We start from the raw sequence: 24,052 nt of genomic DNA on the forward strand, positions 1-24,052 counted from the left end.
GTACTTTCACAAAATTCAACGAAAACTTTTAAGCACTTGTCGGCCATGATGGTTGGAGAGTAAACAACGCAGCACGACGTCAAACATCATCAGCATTATTTTACAATTCCCTTCAAGTTAGTGTGAAAGTAACATAACTATTTATAGAAGGAACTATTTGTTCAGATGATTATTGATACTTTGGTTCTAACTCGTGAGAAACTGGTACCAAAACAGAACCAGTTCTCGATTTTCATCCCAGTAACAAAAATACGTCCACGTACGTTTTACTTGTTCTCTGACGTTTGTGTTGGTGTTCTGCTCACACTAACATACCTGTGGTTCCTTTCATCTGGTCCATCTGGTGTTGCTGGATCTTCTTGCTCCTGCTGGACCTGATGATGATGATGATGATGTTGTTAGAAGCCTGAGGTCCACCCATGTTAGCAGAACTTGTTATGTGTGAGTTTTACTCTCCCAGCAGGTGGCGCTCCGCAATGAATCAGATCAAAGACAGTGAAGATGAAGCTCCGCCCTCTAAAACCACTCTGTGTGAGGAACATGAGGGTCAGAGGTGAGATGAGGATCTCATGGACCATGTGACTCATCTCCATGTCACAGCTCAGTGTTATATTTACATGTCATGTCCTGTGTTTGTAGGAGGATCCATCAACAGGGACCAGGTTCTACTGGACCTGGACCCAGCTGTGTCTCCATGTCGAGTGACTGGTCCATGGGTGAACCTATGGACTTCAAACAAGAACAGAGGTCAGATGATGGAGGTCTTCACAGGTCAACAACACTAAATGATCCACCATGTAACACCAGAGACACCTAATATTTAGACATTCAAACCCAGACCCATGCAAAACTGAGACATTCTGGACACATGTCCCAAAAACACCCATCTCTTCCTCCAAAGCTTGGATCTGGGCCCATGAAAATATGGAACATCATGATGAAAAAAATTCATCCAGATCTGATATAAACATCTGAACTTATTAACAGGACTGAACCATGTTACATGATAAGTCTGATCCTGTACCAAATTTCAGTTTGGACAAAGATCTGTGGGTAGATTCTTACTAAAATAAAATATATTTGGGTGATCACCAACCCATCACAAAAACATTCAGATCCATTCGTTAAAAACTCTGGACAGGAAGTTGCTAACATTAGGACAAACTTACAGAAACAAAAAACAATGCCAATGAAAACATAAGCTCTGGACTATAATCTGAAAGATTTACAACAACTGGAGCCAAGATCTGATTAATAAAAATGAGTCAAGATTTAAAAAAAAAAAAAGTATAGTAAGTATATTCCACCATTTATTTAACTGATAAACTGTACAATAACACATTAGAAAATTCCCCCAGTTCAGTGATTAAAAGTTCAGTTGCTTGGACTTGGACGACACTGCAATACAGTTGTGTCCATGATAACGATGCTATGATGATACAGTGATTCTGAGAACTTCACTAACTTCATTGCAAGACTATTTAATTTGTGATATATCGTGATGTAAGCCTAACAAAACAAGAAAAAGAGTATTTCTTCACAGTATTTGTATTTATACACAACAAAACCTCTGTTTCAAAAACCAGGGCTCGACAGTGCGAGTGTTTTACTCTCATTTGTGAGTTAAAAAACATATAAATAACAAAAACATTATATTGTTTTAACACTTATCTTATCACGTTGTAATGTGATACTGTTGTTTTTATTTTACTCGTGTGGCAGCAATGATTTCACACAAGCTACAGAAGGACTATATTGTGAACTGGACAAACTAATAAAACAACTTAGCAGTTATTTACATTAATTATATGAAATAAATCTCACAACAGGGTTTTGTCTAAATTTCCTCAACACTAAACACAACAAAATGCGTCTCAGCAGTGACATTTCACACTCACGCGTTCATATTTAGTCACAAATCCCGCCTGTTAACCGCGTTTCCCCATTCACACAATAGGCTAACATTGTTAGCATACGCCTATGGGACTTTACATTGAGTTTGTTAGCTTAGCGGTTAGCGGACTTTTGCCGCGACTCCGTTTACAACTATTTCCTCACGAACAAAGAAAACGACAGACTTCTCTTTACTCACCGCGAAACTCTGCGTCTCCCAGACGAACAGGAATATACGTGATTTGACTCACAATCAACACAGAACCTGTGTGTGCAGCTAGCGAAGCTAAGGTGAGCTAAACAAAATGGCGGACAGACAACAACAGGTCAACTTTACAGCAAGGAATGGAGGGAGCCGCCCCCTGCTGGCTGCTAGGTGGAATTACAACAAATAAGTCAATAAAAACAAACTCACCACAGCATCAGTGAACACAAACAATCAAATAATTATACAGTCACTATATTGTAAAGATGTTTATGTGGCTTTTTACATTGAATTTGTAGGAGAATCCATCAACAGGGACCGGACTCTACCGGACCTGGACCTGGAGAGAAGAGAATGAAGAGAGTATCACCAGAGAATCTTCTTCATAATGTCAGAAATTATCAGAGGTAAAAAGAAAAATAAGTTTGTTGTTTTCAGTAAAACATCCTTTTATGGATTTATTTCTCTTGATTAGGAACCAGCATGAAAAACCAGACTCTCCTGGACCTGGTCCTAGCGGTGTGTCCATGAAGAGTGACTGGTCCAAAAACCAAATTATTAACTTCAGCGAGCGTCAGAGGTGAGAAAACAAAATGAGTAGTTTGTTGTTTTCTGTAAAACATAATTCTATGAATTTATTTCTCTTGATTAGGAACCAGCATGAAAAACCAGACTCTCCTGGACCTGGTCCCAGCGGTGTGTGTATGATGAGCGAAGCATCTATAGGCCGTTATATGAACTTCAAGGATGGAGAGAAACATGGCGAACAGATGTAAGAATTTCACACATATTCACACACATGATCCTCCACCAGGGGGAGCCTGTCTCTTCCAAACTCTTTGGTGGACCAATCTTGCATTTCTGTTTGAGGTTCCACTAAATGTCTTCAGCCTGTCCTCGTCTCTGAACAAATGTCCAGCAGTAAATCTGGTCAGAGTCTGTGATTGGTCAGGGACATATCGACAAGACACTCTGATTTTGTCTTTGAGAGTTCGAACATACACACTAGAGAGTGTCCTTCAGGGACTTTTGTCTTCAAGTTGTCAAACTCATGTCGTGTGAACTTGGCTGAAGAAGAAACGTAGGTGCAGCTCAGTGAAAACCTCGTTAGAACCTTGTTTAGTAAATGACACTGAATGTTTTCTCCTCAGAGTTGATCAGCAGAGGACAGAGGTTCTCAGTGGTCAGTCTGTCCAGCAGCATGGAGCAGACCTGGACTCCATATTTAAGGTGTGTAAATGTACAAACATGACACTACTGTTAATATTGAAGCAGAGTCCTGGTCCTGACAGTCTGGATGCTGCTCTGTGGACCTGCAGGATCTCATTTCACTTCACATGTTCTGTTCCAGCTGCTGGAGGAGAACATCATCTGCTTTGTGAAGAACGAGCTGAAGAAGATCCAGAAGGTTCTGGGTCAGAGGGAGGATGAGGAGGTGTTGGATGGTGACGATGAGGAGCAGAGGAGGAGCAGAGAGGCCTTTCTGAAGATCACAGAGAACTTCTTGAGGAGGATGAAGCAGGAGAAGCTAGCTGACTGTCTGCAGAGCAGTAAGAGGACTTTTAATGTGAAAGATAGAACATCTTATTTTCTCAATGATCCACTCACTGATTTATTTTCTTGTTTTCCTTCAGAAAACAGAGCTCCAGCTTGTCGACGTGAACTCAAATCAAACCTGAAGAAGAAGTTCCAGTGTTTGTTTGAGGGTGTGGCTAAAGCAGGAAACCCCACCCTTCTGAATGAGATCTTCACAGAGCTCTACATCACAGAGGGAGGGACTGGAGAGGTCAATGAAGAACATGAGGTCAGACAGATTGAAAGAACTTCCTGGAAACCAGACAGAGCAGAAACAACCATCAGACAAGAAGACATCTTTAAAGCCTCAGCTGGAAGAGACGGACCAATCAGAAGAGTGATGACAAAGGGAGTGGCTGGCATTGGGAAAACAGTCTTAACACAGAAGTTCACTCTGGACTGGGCTGAAGACAAAAGCAACCAGGACATACAGTTCACATTTCCCTTCACCTTCAGAGAGCTGAATGTGCTGAAAGAGAAGAAGTACAGTTTGGTGGAACTCATCCATCACTTCTTCACTGAAACCAAAGAAGCAGGAATCTGCAGGTTTGAAGACTTGAAGGTGGTCTTCATCTTTGATGGTCTGGACGAGTGTCGACTTCCTCTGGACTTCCACAACACTGAGATCCTGACTGATGTCACAGCGTCCACCTCAGTGGACGTGCTGCTGACAAACCTCATCAGGGGGAAACTGCTTCCCTCTGCTCGCCTCTGGATAACCACACGACCTGCAGCAGCCAATCAGATCCCTCCTGACTGTGTTGACATGGTGACAGAGGTCAGAGGGTTCACAGACCCACAGAAGGAGGACTACTTCAGGAAGAGGTTCAGAGATGAGGAGCAGGCCAGGAGGATCATCTCCCACATCCAGACATCACGAAGCCTCCACATCATGTGCCACATCCCAGTCTTCTGCTGGATCACTGCAACAGTTCTGGAGAACATGTTGAAAACCAGAGATGGAGGAGAACTGCCCAAGACCCTGACTGAGATGTACGTCCACTTCCTGGTGGTTCAGTCCAAAGTGAAGAAGGTCAAATATGATGGAGGAGCTGAGACAGATCCACACTGGAGTCCAGAGAACAGGAAGATGATTGAGTCTCTGGGGAAACTGGCCTTTGAGCAGCTGCAGAAAGGAAACCTGATCTTCTATGAATCAGACCTGACAGAGTGTGGCATCGATATCACAGCAGCTTCAGTTTACTCAGGAGTCTTCACTCAGATCTTTAAAGAGGAGAGAGGCCTGTACCAGGACAAGGTCTTCTGCTTTGTCCATCTGAGTGTTCAGGAGTTTCTGGCTGCTCTTCATGTTCATCTGACCTTCATCAACTCTGGAACAAATCTGTTTTCAGAGGAACCATCAACATCCCAGAGGTTCAAATTGTTTAAAAACAAACCTGAACTGAATCATCTGCACCAGAGTGCTGTGGACAAGGCCTTACTGAGTCCAAATGGACACCTGGACTTGTTCCTCCGCTTCCTTCTTGGTCTTTCACTGGAGACCAATCAGAAGCTCTTAAGAGGTCTACTGACACAAACAGGAAGTAGCTCACAGACCAATCAGAAAACAGCCCAGTACATCAAGAAGAAGAAGATCAGTAAAAATCTGTCAGCAGAGAAAAGCATCAACCTGTTCCACTGTCTGAATGAACTGAATGATTGTTCTCTTGTGGAGGAGATCCAAGAGTCCTTGAAATCTGGACGTCTGTCCACAGAGACACTGTCTCCTGCTCAGTGGTCAGCTCTGGTCTTCATCTTACTGTCATCAGGAAAAGATCTGGACGAGTTTGACCTGAAGAAGTACTCTGCTTCAGAGGAGGCTCTTCTGAAGCTGCTGCCGGTGGTCAAAGCCTCCAACAAAGCTCTGTAAGTGGATCAATATATAAATATTAATAAGACATATTCTAAAGACCACAAGATAAACATGTTTAACCTTTTGTTCATCACTGTTTTCTACCTCAGACTGAGTGACTGTAACCTCTCAGAGAGAAGCTGTGAAGCTCTGTCCTCAGTCCTCAGCTCTGTGTCCTCTAGTCTGAGACACCTGGACCTGAGTAACAATGATCTTCAGGATTCAGGAGTGAAGCTAATGTGTGATGGACTGAAGAGTCCTCACTGTTCTCTGGAGACTCTTAGGTCAGAACCCTGTTTATTTGACAGTTGATCTTTAAAATCCTGATTTTGCTTCTTCAGGTTCTTGTTGATGAAGATGTTCTGAGTTCATCATGTCTTCTTAACTCCAGTCTGTCAGGTTGTCTGGTCACAGAGGAAGGATGTTCTTCTCTGACCTCAGCTCTAAACTCCAACCCCTCCCATCTGAGAGAACTGGACCTGAGCTACAATCATCCAGGAGACTCAGGAAAGAAGCTTCTGTCTGATGGACTGAAGAGTCCTCACTGGAGACTGGACACTCTCAGGTATTCTCATCCTCCTCCTCAGCTTCATATTGAGCAGCAGTTTGGACTAATGTGAAACTCATACAGACTGTTTCTTCCTCCAGGATGGACCATACCGGAGAGCACAGGCTAAAACCAGGCCTCAGGAAGTGTAAGTATGGATTTACGACAGGAAATAACAACATATCAGTTGATCGTCAATTAACTGCAAATGTCTTTGTTTTCTTCATCAGATTCATGTGAACTGGAGCTGGACACAAACACAGTTTACAGAGAACTCAAACTGTCTGACGACAACAGGAAAGTGACCAACGTGACAGAGTATCAGTCGTATCCTGATCATCCAGACAGATTCAGTCACGTTCCTCAGCTTCTGTGTAGATCTGGTCTGACTGGACGCTGTTACTGGGAGGTCAAGTGGAAAGGACATGTCCTCATCTCGGTGAGTTCCAGATCGATCGAGAGGAAAGGCGACAGTTCTCAAGGTTTGTTTGGAGATTATGATCAGTCCTGGAGTCTGCGATGCTCTGACGTCCGTGGTTACTCTGTCCGCCACCGCAAGAGAGAAACCTCCATCAGGTCGTCGTCGGTCTCTCACAGAGTATCAGTGTATGTGGACTGTCCTTCTGGGACTCTGTCCTTCTACAGCGTCTCCTCTGACTCACTGATCCACCTCCACACCTTCAGGACCACATTGACCGAACCGGTTTACCCTGGGTTCTGGGTCTCTTACGGCTCCTCTGTGTCTCTGGGTTCTCTTTAGGACATGAAGAGACAGCAGCTTAAAGTGATAGTTCGGAATTTCGACATAAGACCTATTTTCCATCTCAGCCGGTGTGATGGAGACGTCTGGAGACGTTTTCAAGAAATTTCATTCAGTCCTTCTAGTTGCCGAGTTCGCTGGTGCTATGGCTAGCGCAAGTCAATGGTACCTGCTAGCATGGCATTAGAAACACTCATACCGACTCCACAGACTATCGATGTACATATCTGTGTTGATAGAATGTTTGAAATAAAACCAACATTGCAATTTGAAGGATTTATGTCTCAGCAGCAGCAGCGCGTCATACTTCCGGCATCGGCGGAAGTATATCGCTGAGAAAGTAGTCCCTCAAAAATTCATGCGATGCGAGGTTAGTTTTGTTTCAAATATCACCACAGATATGTACATCGATAGTCTGCCGTTAAAATTGATTTGCCTCGGGTGCACTGTGGAGTCGGTATGAGTGTTTCTAATGCCATGCTAGCACATACCATTGACTTGCGCTAGCCATAGCACCAGCGAACTCGGCAACTAGAAGAACTGAATGAAATTTCTTGAAAACGTCTCCAGACGTCTCCATCACCCCGGCTGAGTTGGAAAATAGGTCTTATGTCCAAAATTCCGAACTATCCCTCACAGTTTGGCGAGGTACAGTACCGTACATGTTTTTATGGTTTCCATGAGGAATTGTCCCAATATACCCAACCACCGACTGTTCCATTTTTCAGCACCCTTCCTTTGGGGTACCAGAGTAAAATGGTTAGACTGACTCCATCCACGACAGTCATTTGCAACCGGTGTTTCTTCACAAGTCAAGGCATCTTCTGCGGTTGGCTGTCGGGGACTGGACTAGCTTGAATTGCGTTGAAGGAACAGTCCATACCCCGCCTACCACGTGAAGGTACTCTTCAGACCCAGGACTGACCCAGGACGAAAACCTAACCCCATTCCAAACCGTACCGTACCCTGATGGTGACACAGCATCGAGCCCAATTTATACTCCTGCGTAAAGTGCTCTACGTCGGTTACGGAGACCCCTCTACGTCGCCGGAGAGCCTATATTTTGTCTGTCACTCCGTCAAGGGACAACGGAGACGGCAAAGTCTGTGATTGGTCCTCAGGACAGGCCGAGATGACGCTGCTGTGCCGGCCACAGAGGCGGAGCTGATCACCGCCGACAACGTCGCTGCTAGACCATAAATACGTCATATCTTAATACACAAACCCTCTAAATGGCTCATTTCTCGCCCCAAATGATGTTAAAACTGCGTTCCGGGACACAGACCGCTACCTTGCGTAGCGACCCCTACTGATCGGGCGGGAAATTGCAGTGCGTATTCGGCACCATGTCGGAGAACTATGAAGGCTATAGGGATCTCCCCGTGGTTACGCAGTCGGATAACGCATTACATAGTCGGAATGTGGCCTTTAGTGATGTTTAGTGTTTCGTGTTCAGGGACCTGGTGATCCTGACGGATACCGTCTTTGACCAAAACAAAAACCCGTTTGTGGGAAGCGTCAAGACTTCCTCTCGCAACCTTTGTTACTCGTTACTACCAAATAAAATGTGAAGAAGATGAGTTGGTATTATGGTCTGTATTCATACTACATTGTTTTACACTATAGTTTTCACTCATTCACATGGGGTTAAATGTCTTCGCTCAAGGACACAATTAGACGAGCAGAACCGGGAACTGAACACACAACCTTCCAGTTGAAAGACAACTCGCCGTACCACTGATCCACCATGGCTCAATCCTGACTCCTCACTTTTTTTTTTTCAATTCTTTTACTTTACATTTTATATCAGAAAATGACTTTTGATACTTAAAGGCGCCACATGTAAGAATGTGGCCAAAGACGGTTACTACATTCAAATTCAAAACACCGAGGTCTTTTAGGTTTGGTTTTCTGACGTAACTGGCAACCCGTGGTCGCTCGGCAGCTGAGACTCTACTGACTGCAATGATTGGTAGACGGCGGTAGGTGGCGCCACATGATTTCAAAGCGTAAACATGATTTGCAGTCTGCAAAAGATTTTTTTTTATGCAAATATTTTGTCTGTACTGTTGTTGTTGGTGAGTTCAGTTTGTTATATGAAGATTATTCCTGAGTCTCTGTGACATATTAGGAGGATTTTATGATTTATTACATAATGCACCTTTAAGCACAGTAAACGTCTTATACTTCAAGACGTTTACTGAAGTAATATCACAACAAAAAGTGACTTTCTGGTAACATACTTGTACTTTTGCTCCCTTTAAAAGGTACTTTACACGAGGCCGGTGCAAAGTCGCATATTTTAAACAACATCGCACACTACGTCGCTATTAGCACTTCTTGCTAGCTACTCCGTAGGCGATGACAGACGCTGATCTGAGAGCAGGGCTTTATGTAGCTCACACACACACACACACACACACAGGTTATTTTGGGGGTCAGCTGTCGTTGGCTCCTCCTCCTCCTCCTCCTCCTCCTCCTCCTCTTTCATCCGTCTCCGTCGTTCTCCTCTTCACCTCCTCTCTTTGACTCCACTGTTCGCGGTAAGACTTGTTTTACTTTCACGTTTTCTTCGATATAACGTTTGTCGTTTATTTTATTCATGCGTTTATTAACTTGTGTTAACCCTCGTGTTAGTCAAGTGTGTGTGTGTGTGTGTGTGTGTGTGTGTGTGTGTGGTTTTTAACTCACATACATGAACCCAACGTTACCTCATTACATGGGTTTTGTCAGCGCTGAGAAGGAAAACACATGAAGGAATTCCATGATGGCCGCCGTGAGTGAAAGTTGATTCGTCACGGTCGCTCGCCGCAGCAAACATGAGCGACGTCTTTGTCGTTATCGGTCGTTTTTGTCGCGTGACGTATTTTCATCTCGCTGAGATTGAGTTGTTTTCTTTGTCTTTTTTTAATGAATATAAAGTTTTTGTTGTTGACATTTAAACGATAAAAGCAGCTTTGATTTTTTTCAACACGTTGTTGTTGTTGTTGTTGTTGATGTTGTTGTTTTTATTAAAATTACACTCACTTTACTTCACTCTTATTTTTGTCGGTTGGGTGAAAGTTGAGGCGGTTCTGATGAAGGGCTGCGATTGGCTGCGAGTCACTGTGGGCGGAGCCTAACGTTGCTCTGACGGTGGCGACGTCATCGTGACACGGGTCGACGTTTGAGCTACATAAACGTGTGTGTGTGTGTGTGTGTGTGTGTGTGTGTGTGTTCACTTGTATTTGTGTCTTTGTGACGTCTTTTTCACGTCTTTAAATTTATTTTTTTCAGGGTGAAAACCCTGGTTTTTAGGATTAGAGTGAGAATTGGATTGAGGTCAAAGGTCAAAGGTTAAAGGTTAAAGGATTAGAGTTAGGAAATGCATTATGTCTATGAGGTGTCCTCACTAAGTAATAAAAACAAGTTAGTGTGTGTGTGTGTGTGTGTGTGTGTGTGTGTGTCAGGCAGTTCGACCATATTTGGATGCTCTCAGAATAGATGAGACCACAACAGGTGTGTGTGTGTGTGTGTGTGTGTTAATTTTAACTCACTAGATACAATAACAGTGGCAGGCGTCATTGCAACAGAGCTGTGAGGATAAACAGCCTCTCGACACACACACACACACACACACACACTCACACACATTCTTGTACTTGCTGCATACTGAGGACCGGGTAAAAGTGCAGACAAAGTGAGGACCAGCATTTCCAGTTTATAAATCAACACAATTATCACAAATATCTACTTCATGAATGTCATCTACTGGGTGCAGTACCGTAACATGTCTGCAGGTGGAGCCCCAGAGCGAAAAAAGTGTGTGAAACACCAGTGCTGGAAAGCGTGTGTTTGTACTCTGGTTAAAAACAGAGAATAGCTTTTCCTTTACAACCTAAGGAAGTGATTTCAATGAAAACAAAGTGAGGACCGGCCAAAATGGCCCCCACTTTGTAAAAATGTCCCCACTTTGTTGGTTTAAAAACCCTCACCGGTCCTCAGTAGGCCGCAAGTACAAGAACACACACCACGAATGAGTGAACGTCCTCACAAACCTCTGGTTTCCAGAAGCGTGAGGATGGAGACGTCAGTGAAAGCAGCAGAGGTTCTGGACGTCATGATGTCCACCTCGTCCTCGTCCGTGGACCAGGAGAACGAGGACGCCGCCGCCGCCTGTGGCTCCGCCTCTGGCTCCGCCTCTAGCTCCGCCTCTGACTTCTTTGACCCAATGATAGAGTTCAGCAGGCGGCTCGATGACATCATGCACACGTACGGCTCCACCGCCGACCTCCTGGACAAACTAGTGAGTCAGCGTTTATTTATTTATCAACGATCGCTGCGATTTCTGTGAGAAGGTAAATAAATCTTTTCACGTTTGGTTTTCAGGACGCCGCGTCAGAGACGGAACAGACGCTGGAGACGACGAGAGACGACGCCACAGTTACCGTGGAGACAGGTGAGACTGGAGGACAAAGTCAGAGGGTTTGTGAACTCACTCACTCTCCCGCACCAAAGCCCATAGAGAAAATCAGCTATTTTAGCTCACAGGGACACAGGAGCTGCTCGTCTACTGCTGCCTCGTGTGGTCACTTTGTGTCACTGAGGTTAATCTAAATTAAGATTTTCAAAAGCCGAATTGACAAAACAAGATATTTGAACATAGTGATGGAGGCAGCAGTGGATCAACAACTCCTGTGAACTCCTGTGTGCTGTGATGTTAAAATCACTGGTTTTCTCTATGGACTTTGGTGTGGGAGAGTGAGTGGTTTACAAACTTCAGTTTTAAGCCACTTAGCGGAAATATATCAAATTAAATCTATGTCAGTTTAAGTCTACGATGTCTACAGAACATGTTCGCGCCTTTTTTTCACAGTTAGACAAACTTTTCCTTGTGTAAACTGAAGTTTGTAAACCACTCACTCTCTCACACCAAAGTCACTCACTCTCTCACACCAAAGTCACTCACTCTCCCACACCAAAGTCACTCACTCTCCCACACCAAAGTCACTCACTCTCCCGCACCAAAGTCACTCACTCTCCCGCACCAAAGTCACTCACTCTCCAACATCAGTCACTCACCCACACCAAAGTCACTCTCCCACACCAAAGTCACTCACTCTCCAACACCAGTCACTCACTCTCCCACACCAAAGCCACTCACTCTCCCACACCAAAGTCACTCACTCTCCCACACCAAAGTCACTCACTCTCCCGCACCAAAGTCACTCACTCTCCCGCACCAAAGTCACTCACTCTCCCACACCAGTCACTCCCTCTCTCACACCAAAGTCACTCACTCTCCCACACCAAAGTCACTCACTCACAGTTCACAGGAGTTGTTGATCCACTGCTGCCTCCATCACTAACTTACAATGACTGATTTTAGTGAATTTGGCTTTTAAAATATTTAATTTAGACTTAACTCAGTGACACAAAGTGACCACACGAGGCAGCAGTAGACCAGCAGCTCCTGTGTCCCTGTGAGCTAAAATCCCTGATTTTCTCTATGGACTTTGGTGTGGGAGAGTGAGTGGTTTACAAACTTCAGTTTACACAAGGAAAAGTCTGTCTAACAGTGAAATAAAGACGTGAACGTGTTCTTAAAGATATCGTAGACATAAACTGACGTAGATTTTTTATCGATAAAATCTGTAATTTCTTCCTAAATTCCTAAATGAAGACAGATTACAGGTGTCTCTCTCTCTCTCTCTCTCTCTCTCTCTCTCTCTCTCTCTCTCTCTCTCTCTCTCTCTCTCCTCATGTGCAGACGTGTCTCTCGTCACAAAGAGTCTGAACAAACTGTCGTCATCAGAGGAGAAACTGGAAACTCTGCTCAGGAAATATTCTGAACTGGTACCAACGTTATTGTTGTTGTTGTTGTTGTTGTTTCTCCACGTCTTTTTCACCCTGACACAAACACGACCTTATAACAAACCCTGTGTTCCTGTATGTGTGTGTGCATGTGTGTGTGTGTGTGTGTGTGTGCAGGCGACCCTGCGGCGCTGTGAGCAGAACCAGCTGACTGACCTGCAGCAGCAGTTTTCTTCTCTGCAGGACGAGCGTCGCAGCAGCGTCACAGCTCGCAGCAAACTGGAGGATCTGTGTAGAGAACTGCAGACACACTACAACACACTGAGGGTGACACACACACACACACACACACACACACTACAACACACTGAGGGTGACACACACACACACACACACACACACACACACTACAACACACTGAGGGTGACACACACACACACACACACACACACTACAACACACTGAGGGTGACACACAGACACACACACACACACTGAGGGTGACACACACACACACACTACAACACACACACACACTACAACACACTGAGGGTGACACACACACACACACATTTTAAGTAAATTTTGAAAATGTAAGTAGATTTTGAAAATTTAAGTAGATTTTGAAAATTTAAGTAGATTTTGAAAATTTAAGTTGATTTTGAAAATTTAAGTAGATTTTGGAACTATAAGTAGATTTTGAAAATTTAAGTTGATTTTGAAAATTTAAGTAGATTTTAAAACTTTAAGTAGATTTTGGAACTATAATTAGATTTTGAAAATTTAAGTAGATTTTGGAAATTTAAGTAGATTTTGGAACTATAAGTAGATTTTGAAAATTTAAGAAGATTTTAAAACTTTAAGTAGATTTTGGAACTATAATTGCATTTTGAAAATTTAAGTAGATTTTGAAAATTTAAGTAGATTTTGGAACTATAAGTAGATTTTGAAAATTTAAGAAGATTTTAAAACTTTAAGTAGATTTTGGAACTATAATTAGATTTTGAAAATTTAAGTAGATTTTGGAAATTTAAGTAGATTTTGGAACTATAAGTAGATTTTGAAAATTTAAGAAGATTTTAAAACTTTAAGTAGATTTTGGAAATTTAAGTAGATTTTGGAACTATAAGTAGATTTTGAAAATTTAAGAAGATTTTAAAACTTTAAGTAGATTTTGGAACTATAATTAGATTTTGAAAATTTAAGTAGATTTTGGAAATTTAAGTAGATTTTGGAACTATAAGTAGATTTTGAAAATTTAAGAAGATTTTAAAACTATAAGTAGATTTTGGAAATTTAAGTAGATTTTGGAACTATAAGTAGATTTTGAAAATTTAAGAAGATTTTAAAACTTTAAGTAGATTTTGGAAATTTAAGTAGATTTTGGAACTATAAGTAGATTTTGAAAATTTAAGAAGATTTTAAAACTTTAAGTAGATTTTGGAACTATAATTGCATTTTGAAAATTTAAGTAGATTTTGAAAATTTAAGTAGATTTTGGAACTATAAGTAGATTTTGAAAATTTAAGTAGATTTTTGAAATTTAAGTAGATTTTGGAACTATAAGTAGATTTTGAAAATTTAAGAAGATTTTTAAACTTTAAGTAGATTTTGGAACTATAATTGCATTTTGAAAATTTAAGTAGATTTTGAAAATTTAAGTAGATTTTGGAACTATAAGTAGATCTTGAAAATTTAAGAAGATTTTAAAACTTTAAGTAGATTTTGGAACTATAATTGCATTTTGAAAATTTAAGTAGATTTTGAAAATTTAAGTAGATTTTGGAACTATAAGTAGATCTTGAAAATTTAAGAAGATTTTAAAACTTTAAGTAGATTTTGGAACTATAATTAGATTTTGAAAATTTAAGTAGATTTTGGAAATTTAAGTAGATTTTGAAAATTTAAGAAGATTTTAAAACTTTAAGTAGATTTTGGAACTATAATTGCATTTTGAAAATTTAAGTAGATTTTGAAAATTTAAGTAGATTTTGGAACTATAAGTAGATTTTGAAAATTTAAGTAGATTTTAGAACTTAAAGTAGATTTAAGTAGATCAGTCATTATAACTCAGTGATGGAGGCAGCAGTGGATCAACAACTCCTGTGAACTCCTGTGTGCTGCGATGTTAAAGTGGACTTTGGTGCAGGGAGAGTGAGTGAGTGAGCTTCCAAAAGTCACAGCACTGACAGTGAGCGTCGGTGTTTCCAGGAGGAGACGCTTCAGTGTCGCAGCGAGGACGAGCAGAAGAGGAACGAGATCACCGGTCACTTCCAGAACACGCTGACCGACATCCGGGCTCAGATCGAGCAGCACAGCGCCCGCAACGACAGACTGTGTCGGGAAAACGCCAACCTGAGCGACAAACTGGAGAGTCTGATGGGCCAGTGTGAGCTGAGGGACGAGGTGACGCCGCAGCGCCGCTCAGGTTCGTTTGTTTCACGGCAGCGACGGAAAGGTTTTTTTCGACGAGCGTGGTTTTTTGTTTTTTTTCAGAGTTTGGAGAAAATCGACAGACATCGCGAGCTGCAGCACAAACTGACCGACGCCAAACTGCAGGAGGCCAACGCTCTGCTCGCCGCCGCCGAGGAGAAACACAAGCGCGAGAAGGAATACGTGAGTGCGTTTCCCCAACAGGTTCATCTTTACTCACGTGTTCTGCCCTCGACTCGCTGTCCTGATCACAGCCTGCTCTCAAATAAAGACCAATAAAGATGTTGTTTTTCTGCAAACCACCAGGAAACTTGACATTTTTACATTTCTAACCTTTCATGTGAAAAAAGAAAAAATCAATATCAAATGTTTCACTCCTGGGTCACATGACTCTGTAATCTGGATCAGATCCAGATTAAACTTAAGGCGGTTTTTATACTTTACACTTCTGTTCTTTACGTTAATTATAAGTAGATTTTGGAGCTTTAAGTAGATTTAATCATTTTAAGTAGATTTTGGAATTATAAGTAGATTTTAAAAGTTTAAGTAGATTTTGGAATTATAATTAGATTTTCCATCTTTAAGTAGATTTTGGAATTTTAAGTAGATTTGGTAACTTTAAGTAGATTTTCAAAATTTAAGTAGAATATGGAACTTTGAGTAGATTTTCGAAATTTAAGTAGAATTTGGAACTTTGAGTAGAATTTGGAACTATAAGTAGATTTTGGAACTTTAAGTAGATTTTGGAACTATAAGTAGATTTTGGAACTTTAAGTAGATTTTCGAACTTTAAGTAGATTTTGTAAATTTAAGTAGATTTTGTAAATTTAAGTAGAATTTGGAACTTTGAGTAGATTTTGTAAATTTAAGTAGATTTTGGAATTATAAGGTGATTTTTGAACTTTAAGTAGATTTGGTAACTTTAAGTAGATTTTGGAATTATAAGTCGATTTTGGAACTTTAAGTAGAGTTTGGAACTTTAAGTAGATTTTCAAACTAAGTAGATTTGGGAACTAGCTTGCGTTGAAACCTCGTCAGAGTAGGTTCTATCATCGATGGAAAAGAAAAATAACGAGTGGAGTTAGAACTGTACGATGGAAAAACGGCAAAAGATGACGGCTCAAAAAGAAAACTACAAAGTAAAACAGGAAGTCACAAAAGACAAACGAGGCAGAACTAGAAATCAAAAGAAGTCCAAACTGCATGTGACAATAGTCTAAAGTCCATACAAACACGGTTGTGTTCAGTTTGTGGTTTGCAGAAATGTGTGCGTGTTAGCGACCAGGCTAACCGTCTGCTCAGATTGACTGTGTATTGTCTCTGTCACTGTAGTTGCTTAGGGAGGCTATTGACAAAACAAAGAAATGCTTCGCTATGAAGGAGCAGGAGCTGACCATGAAGAAGAAGGTAAAGCAGCTGTTTGTAACGTGGCTCTGTCTGTTCTCTTCTAACCAGTTACTGGTTCAGGCCGCTGAGTGGAAACTTCAGGCAAAAACACTCAAAGAGCAGGCGACTGTCATGCAGGCACAGGTGAATACGCACCGACAGAGCAAACGTACGACTACGGCGTGCTGTGAGCGCCCCCTGCTGCTGAGAACCTGAGGCTCACGCTTATGTTGTGCTCACACCCAACGCGATGGGAGCGCCGGCCGCGTTTTAAACAGATTTCTTTTCCGCCATCGGCCAAAGCATCGTTGCGCTTTACCTCTGCAGACGAGAAACCGTAGTCTTGTGGTTGTTGTGAAACCGCCACAAGACGACGGTTTCTCCTCATGGCGAGTTTCACCGTTAACTTTGGGAAGCGGCGATCCCGTGTGGAGCTGGAAGACGACGGTTTCTCCTCTGCAGACGTTTCCAGAAGAGCTAACGTGTCCAAACACAACAATTATAAACGTCCACGAGCGGCGTCTGGATGCTAGCGGGTACGCGACGTCCAGAGAGAACCTCAACGCTGATTGGCCGTCGTGTTGTTTGTGGAAATAAGTGAAAATACAAGAAAAGAAATGTATTCGAGCCACAGAACTCGATAAAATCTACGTCCCACAGAAGTTTGTAAACCACTCACTCTCCCACACCAAAGCCCATTGAGAAAACCAGTGATTTTACCATCGCAGCACACAGGAGTTCACGGGAGTTGTTGATCCACTGCTGCCTTACAACTAACTTACAATGACTGATTTTAGTGAATTCGGCTTTTAAAAACCTTAATTTGGATTTACGTCAGTGACACAAAGTGACCACACGAGGCAGCAGTAGACCAGCAGCTCCTGTGTTTCCCCGTGAGCTAAAATCACTGATTTTCTCTATTGGCTTTGGTGTGGGAGAGTGAGTGGTTTACAAACTTCCAAAAGTTTCCCGTCAGCCTGAGAGAAAGACGCAAACGTAAACGTTTATTCGGTAGAAACGCGTACATTTAGCGCTAAAGTTTCAGAGAAACGTTCCCGCGGCAGAATCGAAAAGTAACCTTTCTTTTTCACATTCATTTAACTTTATTCTTATAAAAACAAATTCTGACACACACGTTTGAATACACAACAACAAGCCTCTTAGCTCATCATGCTAACTCCCCGTAGCACATTACAGTCTGTCAAAAATCCCCCAGAGAACACAGAGCGACAGTTTGTTGAAAGTAGCATCAAAGCAAAAATATATATATCTTTATATTTTCTGATCAAAACCTGACAGTTTCCTTCTCTGCCCACAGCTGGCGCTCTACGCCCAGAAGTTTGACGAGTTTCAGGCCACGCTGGCCAAGAGCAACGAGATCTACGTCCGCTTCAAGAAGGAGATGGATAACGTGAGTGGAGAGCACGACTGTGGTGTGAGCGCCCCCTGCTGACACACAAGCAAAAACATACTTTTATCCAACTGAACAGAGTGCACTTGTGCAATAAAGTCTACGTCGGTTTAAGTTACGATATCTTTATCCAGGGCCGGCCAAAGCCTCCATGGGGCCCTAAGCAAAATTTGGTTTTGGGGCCCTGTTGTTACTGCCAATAACAAAGATTATTGATCATTGACACACCTACTATACTAAAGGTGTTCTACTTATTCTACTCTGTCACGAATATTAATACACTTGTAAAACTAAATGTGAGAATGAGAATCGATACATAAAACCAAACGGTTTATAAATAAAATATTAAGATATTAAGGTCTGAAAATTTAAAAATGTGCACAACCTTTGTGGGGGGGGGGGGGGGGGGGAGGATTCAAAATACACTCCTATAATACAAAGATTTTACTTTTACAAAATAAACAAATAAAATCAAATAAAATCAAAGAAATACTTACATAATAGTGTAAATCAACAGAGGCACCCGGAACAAGGTCATAAAAATGGTTTATAAATAAAATATAAAGTTAAATAATCACAATTGTGAAAAATCTTTGGTAAAAATGGGGAGAAAAATTCTAAATAAACTACAGTAATCCAAACTTTGATTTTTTGCGTTAAATGCTCTTGGGGGCCCACTAGTGGTCACGGGGCCCTAAGCAGCGTCTTAGTTTGCTTATGCCTTGGGCCGGCCCTGTCTTTATCTCACTGTTAGACAGACTTTCCCAACGGGAAACTGAAAATGACCAATTCTGAATGAACGTTCCTCACCTCAGCAGCTGATCTGTCAGAACTTTCTTCAAACTGTTATCGTTGCAGATGTCGGAAAAGATGAAGAAAATGGAGGACGAGTCAAATCTGTGGAAGTCGAGGTTCGAGAACTGCAACAAGGCTCTGACCGACATGATCGAGGAGGTTTGTTCGCCCGACTTTTCACGCTAAGAAAAACGTTCTCTTTTTTAAAAAAAAAAACCCCAAACGTGACGTCTGTCTTCGACCTTTTTGTCCTCCAGAGAGCCGAGAAAGGGAAACAGTACGAGGTGTTCGTCCTGAAGATCGAGAAGCTTGAGAAGCTCTGTCGTATCCTTCAGCAGGAGAGGAAGGTCCTCTACGAAAAGATCAAAGAAGTCCGCCACACCAACTCTGAGCTGCCGGCCAAGATCTTAGCCGTCGCTCGTGCCGAGGAACCCACCCGTGCAGATGTTCTTGACCAACCTATTGCTCTCCTGACCGACGCCGACATCCAGGAGCTCCAGGAGAGGGACCCCGTCCTGACAGAGGACATGGCTCGTCTGAAGGAGGAGCAGGCCAAGCTGCTGGAGTTTGCCGAGGCGCTGTTGGCCACGCCCACTCGCAACGACGGAGGGCGAGAAGGCGAGGCAGAAGAAGACGCGACGGCGTTTATCCAAATCAGCGCCAAAGGTCAGGCCAAAGAAGGGCAGGTTTCTATCCCCGAGGAGGCGATGGACGTGAAAGCTGAGGAGGTTCAAACATCCGAGGAGAAGACGTCCGAACCCGGACCTGAAGGAGAACCTGAAGGAGAACAAGTTCAGGTCGAAGAGCAGGAGCAGAAGGATGAGGAGAAGCAGCAGCAGCTGCCATCCGAGGCTGAACCACTGGAGAAGCCCGGTGAGGACAACGCTGTGGTCCAGGTGGACGACCATGAAGCGGTGAAGAGATCAGAAGAAACAACAACAACAACAACAACAACAACATCAGCGTCTGCTCCACCTTCTGCTGGAACCACAGATGAACCAGCTGCTGCTGCTGCCGCCGCTGCCGCAAACACCGACAACTCAAACAAGAAGCAGGCACCGAAGAAGAAGAAGAAGAAGGGCGGCAAGAACTCCAGCTAGAGCTTAGGGGCCAATTCCAATTCCTATCATAACCCTCAATCTCAAGCCAACTGGCCTCAAAACCAAGTGTTGAGGTGTTATTTTGTCACTTAGAAATGGGACACCCCTTAAATGCAGATACGTCTTCAGACTGTAGGGGGCAGAATAACGGGAAAAGCTGCGTCCGGTCTGTCAACTCCAAAAAAGAAGAAGAAGAAGAAGAAGAACACATTTACGTCAGGATTATTTATTCTGATCCGTTTGTCAGTCAAGTTATTAGGTTGTCAGTTAGTTATAAGATGATACTCATACAAATATTCAGCTGACAGTTACCACACACCACGACTTATTGAAAAGTAAAGACAAAAGATCGTAAAATATAAAATAAATGTTACGCAACAATGACGTCAGTAATCCATAATATGGGCCTAAACTAAGATCATTTTTATATCTCTATTAACAAAGAAAATACTTTGTTAATACTTTGTATCGCACTCGTTTCGCTGCTTTCGACGCCATCTTTGTTATCTTTGCAAAACATGCAATGCATTCTGGGTAGCCCTTGCTCCCAAGGGTGGTCTTGGAAAATCTCAATATTGAGGGCGATACAGCCCTTAAACTTGACCCTCAACTTAATTTTTCTGAGAATCGGGACAGAACTTGGACTAGAGGGAGAACATTTTTGAGATTGAGGGTTAAGAAAGGAATTGGAATTCACCCTTAGGCTCCGCCCCCCCGAGTGTGTGTGCTTATTTGGGAATTGTGTACGTGTGTGTGTGTGTGTGTGTGTGTTTTGTAAAAGGATAAAATCTTTATTTTGTTTCGCCGCAATGTATCTCCGGACGAAGTTTCTGGATCTTCACATCAGCGTTTTTCTCAGGGAAAAACGCGTCAACGGCGGGAAAAACGCGAAGCACCGACATGAACCGGATTCAATCCTAATTTGAATCACGTATTCCAAGAAGACGACAACCGGTGATGCTCGTTTGAGATTACGTGAGGAGTTTGGGCCGATTCTCACAAGCCACAAACCGTCGTCCAGAGAAAACGAGGACGCAGAAATCAGGGAAATAAAGACGTTTGCAGCCGATCGTTTCAGTCACGTGATTCCTAAACATCATCTTGTATTTGCTAATAAAGTGTTTCCCCGACACTTTGTCCATTATTTTAAATAAAGTTTTGCTCAAAACAGGCTGAAGAAAAAACGTCAACACATTTGTCTGCGAGTGTCGACGTCGATCTGAATCACGATTTATAAAATCAAATAAAGTTATGTTTTTGACGGTGACGTTTGAACGCTCCTCCTCTCTTTGTGTCGGTGTTTTCATAGTCAGGAGGGAAGTAGCAGGGTTAGCCCCCTGCTGGTCGCAGAGAGAACTGAGCGTGAACTCGTCTTCATCTCCTCGTCAGTAGAAAAATGTCAGTTTGTAAATGATCGACACGAGGAGGTCGAGTTCGTCCTGAAACCTGACGACTTTTCAAAAGCGTCCTCACATCTCACACTGAGGTCACGGTCCTCACAAGGACACCAGGACGAGGACACACACACACACACACTTTGACTAGAAGGTCACAGACTGACGGACAAACTGTCGCCATAGAAACGGTCATGAACTTAAACGTAAAGGACCGTTATTCAATAATAATAGAAAAAATTGATGTTGCAGTGCCATAAAAGACACAGCTTTGTTTTGAAATTCATAACGCAGTTGAAGCTGTTGACCACTAGATGGAGACATTTACTGACACTACGGGTTTGCTTCATTTGTCCAAAAGAGTTTTGTTTGGATTATTTAGTTTTTTAAGATTCAAAGGTTTTGAACTTTTTTTTGTTTTTCAATTAAAAGAAAATATTCTTGAATTTAACAACAGGAGACAAAACAGCTGATGAATCCATGTCCTCAAAAGAAACTTGAGAAAAACCAGCAGTTTCTTCACCTCTGTGCAACAAAAAACAGTGATTTTCTCTATGGGCTTTGGTGTGAGAGAGTGAGTGGTTTACAAACTTCTGTTTCCTGTTGTAAAAGTCTGTCTAACAGTGAAGATAAAGACGTGAACGTGTTCTTAAAGACATCATAGAGTTAAACTGACATAGATTTGATTAGGTTTTCCAACAGGAAACTGAAGTTTGTAAACCACTCACTCTCCCACACCAAAGCCCATAGAGTAAACCAGTGATTTTAACATCACAACACACAGGAGTTGTTGATCCACTGCTGCCTCCATCACTAACTTACAATGACTGATTTTGCAAAATTCGGCTTTGGAAATATTTCATTTCGACATACTTCAGTGACACAAAGTGACCACACGAGGCAGCAGTAGACCAGCAGCTCCTGTGTCCACTGTGAGCTAAAATCACTGATTTTCTCTATGGGCTTTGGTGTGGGAGAGTGAGTGGTTTACAAACTTCAGTTTCCTGTCGTTAAAGTCTGTCTAACAGTGAAGATAAAGACGTGAACGTGTTCTTAAAGACATCGTAGTTTTTATTTAAGATGAAAACATTCACAGACAGAGTCTTCAGTCAAAAGTACAAAGAGTTAAAGTTAAATTCACTTGTTGTTGTTGTTGTTGTTTACTCTTCTGCAGCGTCACAAACATCTCACTCGCTGACCGATCGTCTTCCACAGACTCATTATCACACTTTGACGACGACGTCACTCTCATCTCCTCTCGTACATGAGTCCAGGTCCGTCTGGTCCAGCTCCAGCTCCAGGTCACATCAGTCTCTTCTAGCGTAAAATGAAGTTCGGGGGAAGTGAGAAGAAAAATCAATGTCGCTCGATAAACACAGAGGGGGGGGCGGGGCCTCTTGTGACTCTTTGTGTTAGAGTGACGGAGACGACAATTTCCCACAAAACCCACAAGTGTCTGATACTCGAATGTGGAACTGTGCTGTGAGCGCCCCCTGCTGCTGAGAACCAGCCCAAGACAAAGAGGCTCACGCTCAGTGAAAACATGGCAAGGAAAAAACATATTTTAGTCACTTGAAACTGAAGTTTTGTAAACCACTCACTCTCTCACACCAAAGCCCATAGAGAAAACCAGTGATTTTAACATCACAGGGACACAGGAGCTGCTGGTCTACTGCTGCCTCGTGTGGTCACTTTGCGTCACTGAGGTAAATCTGAGTGAAGCCGAGACAAGCCGAACTGACAAAATAAGACATTGAACTTAGCGATGGAGGCAGCAGTGGATCAACAACTCCTGTGAACTCCTGTGATGTTAAAATCGTTGATTTTTTCTACGGGGTTTGGTGTGGGAGAGTGAGTGGGCGCTCACAGCACAGACGACGCTGACTCCACTTGAAAGAAAAACAGCTGTTTTGGTGAAGAAGATGCAAAACGAAGCATCGACCTTTAATTTGTTGTTACAGACGATTAGTGTGTCCGTCTGTCCATGAGGCCCACACACACACACACACACACACACACACAGACACACATTCATTCTTGTACTTGCCGCATACTGAGGACCAGCATTTCCACTTCCATAAATCAACACATTTACAAATATCTACTTCATTCATCTATAAAGAACTACTGGGTGCAGTACCGTAAAAGGTCTGCAGGTGGAGCCAGGTTCTTGTACCAAATTGAGAACCTCTGTTTAAAAAAAAAAAACAGACATATAAGCTTGTTTACAATCTCAGGAAGTGATTTCAACGAAAACAAAGTGAGGACCAGCCAAAATGTCCTCACTTTGTAAAAACGACCTCACTTTGTTGGTTAAAAACACTCACTGGTCCTCAGTATGCTGCAGGTACAAGAACACACACACACACACGAAGGCGCCTCGTCTCCAGCTGCCACATGGAAGTACATCACGGCCCACGCACACACACACACACACACATACACAGAGTTTATTAGCCGTTTTGTCTCGTCCTCTCGCCTACGACGTCCAGCATAATTACATTTAAATATAATATAATAAATAGCTTTAATACTACGCTGAAAACAGAACATATTAGAAGATTAAAAGTGAATTAATTCACAGCAAAAATAACACGTTTTTATTCGTCACCGTCACCACGTGACGCAAAATTATAATGAACCCTCGAGTCGACCTGGAAGATTTAAACACACCTGTTTTTTAAAGATAAAGCATGAAATTAAATGAATGAAAGGATAATCCCAATAATCCTGGTGATCCCTGACAAACTGTGCATCACATTTAAATTCTAATCTCACGTCTTCATGCTGGATCCTTTTTTGACTCGTTATATTTATGGTTTAAAAAAATATTTATTTTTTTTTACAAAAATCGACCATCAAAACCCTCTGCATCGCCCCCTGCTGGACCTTTTCTTTCTTTTTGTTCT

The 24,052-nt window shown here is 42.4% G+C and overlaps 2 protein-coding genes across 4 annotated transcripts; both read left to right on the forward strand.

Moving 5' to 3' along the window:
• Positions 1-476: 476 nt before the first annotated feature.
• Positions 477-6,832, forward strand: LOC310934868 (protein NLRC3-like; the record flags this gene model as incomplete). The annotated part of the gene is made up of 11 exons (XM_083898667.1): positions 477-553; positions 640-747; positions 2,574-2,678; positions 2,751-2,870; positions 3,250-3,328; positions 3,450-3,648; positions 3,733-5,539; positions 5,636-5,809; positions 5,917-6,090; positions 6,174-6,220; positions 6,303-6,832. The coding sequence occupies 11 exons, from the start codon at positions 477-479 to the stop codon at positions 6,830-6,832; spliced, it is 3,420 nt and encodes a 1,139-aa protein (XP_083754793.1).
• Positions 6,833-9,260: 2,428 nt separating this feature from the next.
• Positions 9,261-21,016, forward strand: LOC310934619 (beta-taxilin-like). 3 transcript variants are annotated; one of them, XM_083898385.1, is made up of 11 exons: positions 9,261-9,375; positions 10,886-11,117; positions 11,201-11,270; positions 12,582-12,667; positions 12,803-12,952; positions 14,836-15,030; positions 15,121-15,240; positions 16,513-16,587; positions 17,762-17,854; positions 18,713-18,808; positions 18,907-21,016. In XM_083898385.1, exons 2-11 carry the CDS (start codon positions 10,893-10,895, stop codon positions 19,747-19,749), a joined length of 1,953 nt encoding a protein of 650 aa, XP_083754511.1. In that variant the 5' UTR covers positions 9,261-9,375; positions 10,886-10,892; the 3' UTR covers positions 19,750-21,016. The 3 variants fall into 3 exon arrangements, with proteins under 3 accessions (XP_083754511.1, XP_083754510.1, XP_083754509.1); XM_083898384.1 differs by lacking the exon at positions 16,513-16,587 and adding an exon at positions 16,390-16,464 and having other exon boundaries at positions 9,317-9,375; positions 10,883-11,117; XM_083898383.1 differs by having other exon boundaries at positions 9,317-9,375; positions 10,883-11,117.
• Positions 21,017-24,052: the final 3,036 nt, after the last annotated feature.

The sequence above is a fragment of the Microchirus variegatus genome (genome assembly GCF_963457635.1).
Source record: "Microchirus variegatus genome assembly, chromosome: 12".
In the NCBI taxonomy this organism is placed as follows: Eukaryota; Metazoa; Chordata; class Actinopteri; order Pleuronectiformes; family Soleidae; genus Microchirus; species Microchirus variegatus.

Coding starts and splice junctions, on each gene's coding strand:
- LOC310934619 (XM_083898385.1), top strand. CDS start 10,893: ATGGAGACGTCAGTGAAAGCAGCAGAGGTTCTGGACGTCATGATGTCC. Junction 11,118..11,200: donor CCGACCTCCTGGACAAACTA/GTGAGTCAGCGT, acceptor TTTGGTTTTCAG/GACGCCGCGTCAGAGACGGA. Junction 12,668..12,802: donor TCAGGAAATATTCTGAACTG/GTACCAACGTTA, acceptor GTGTGTGTGCAG/GCGACCCTGCGGCGCTGTGA.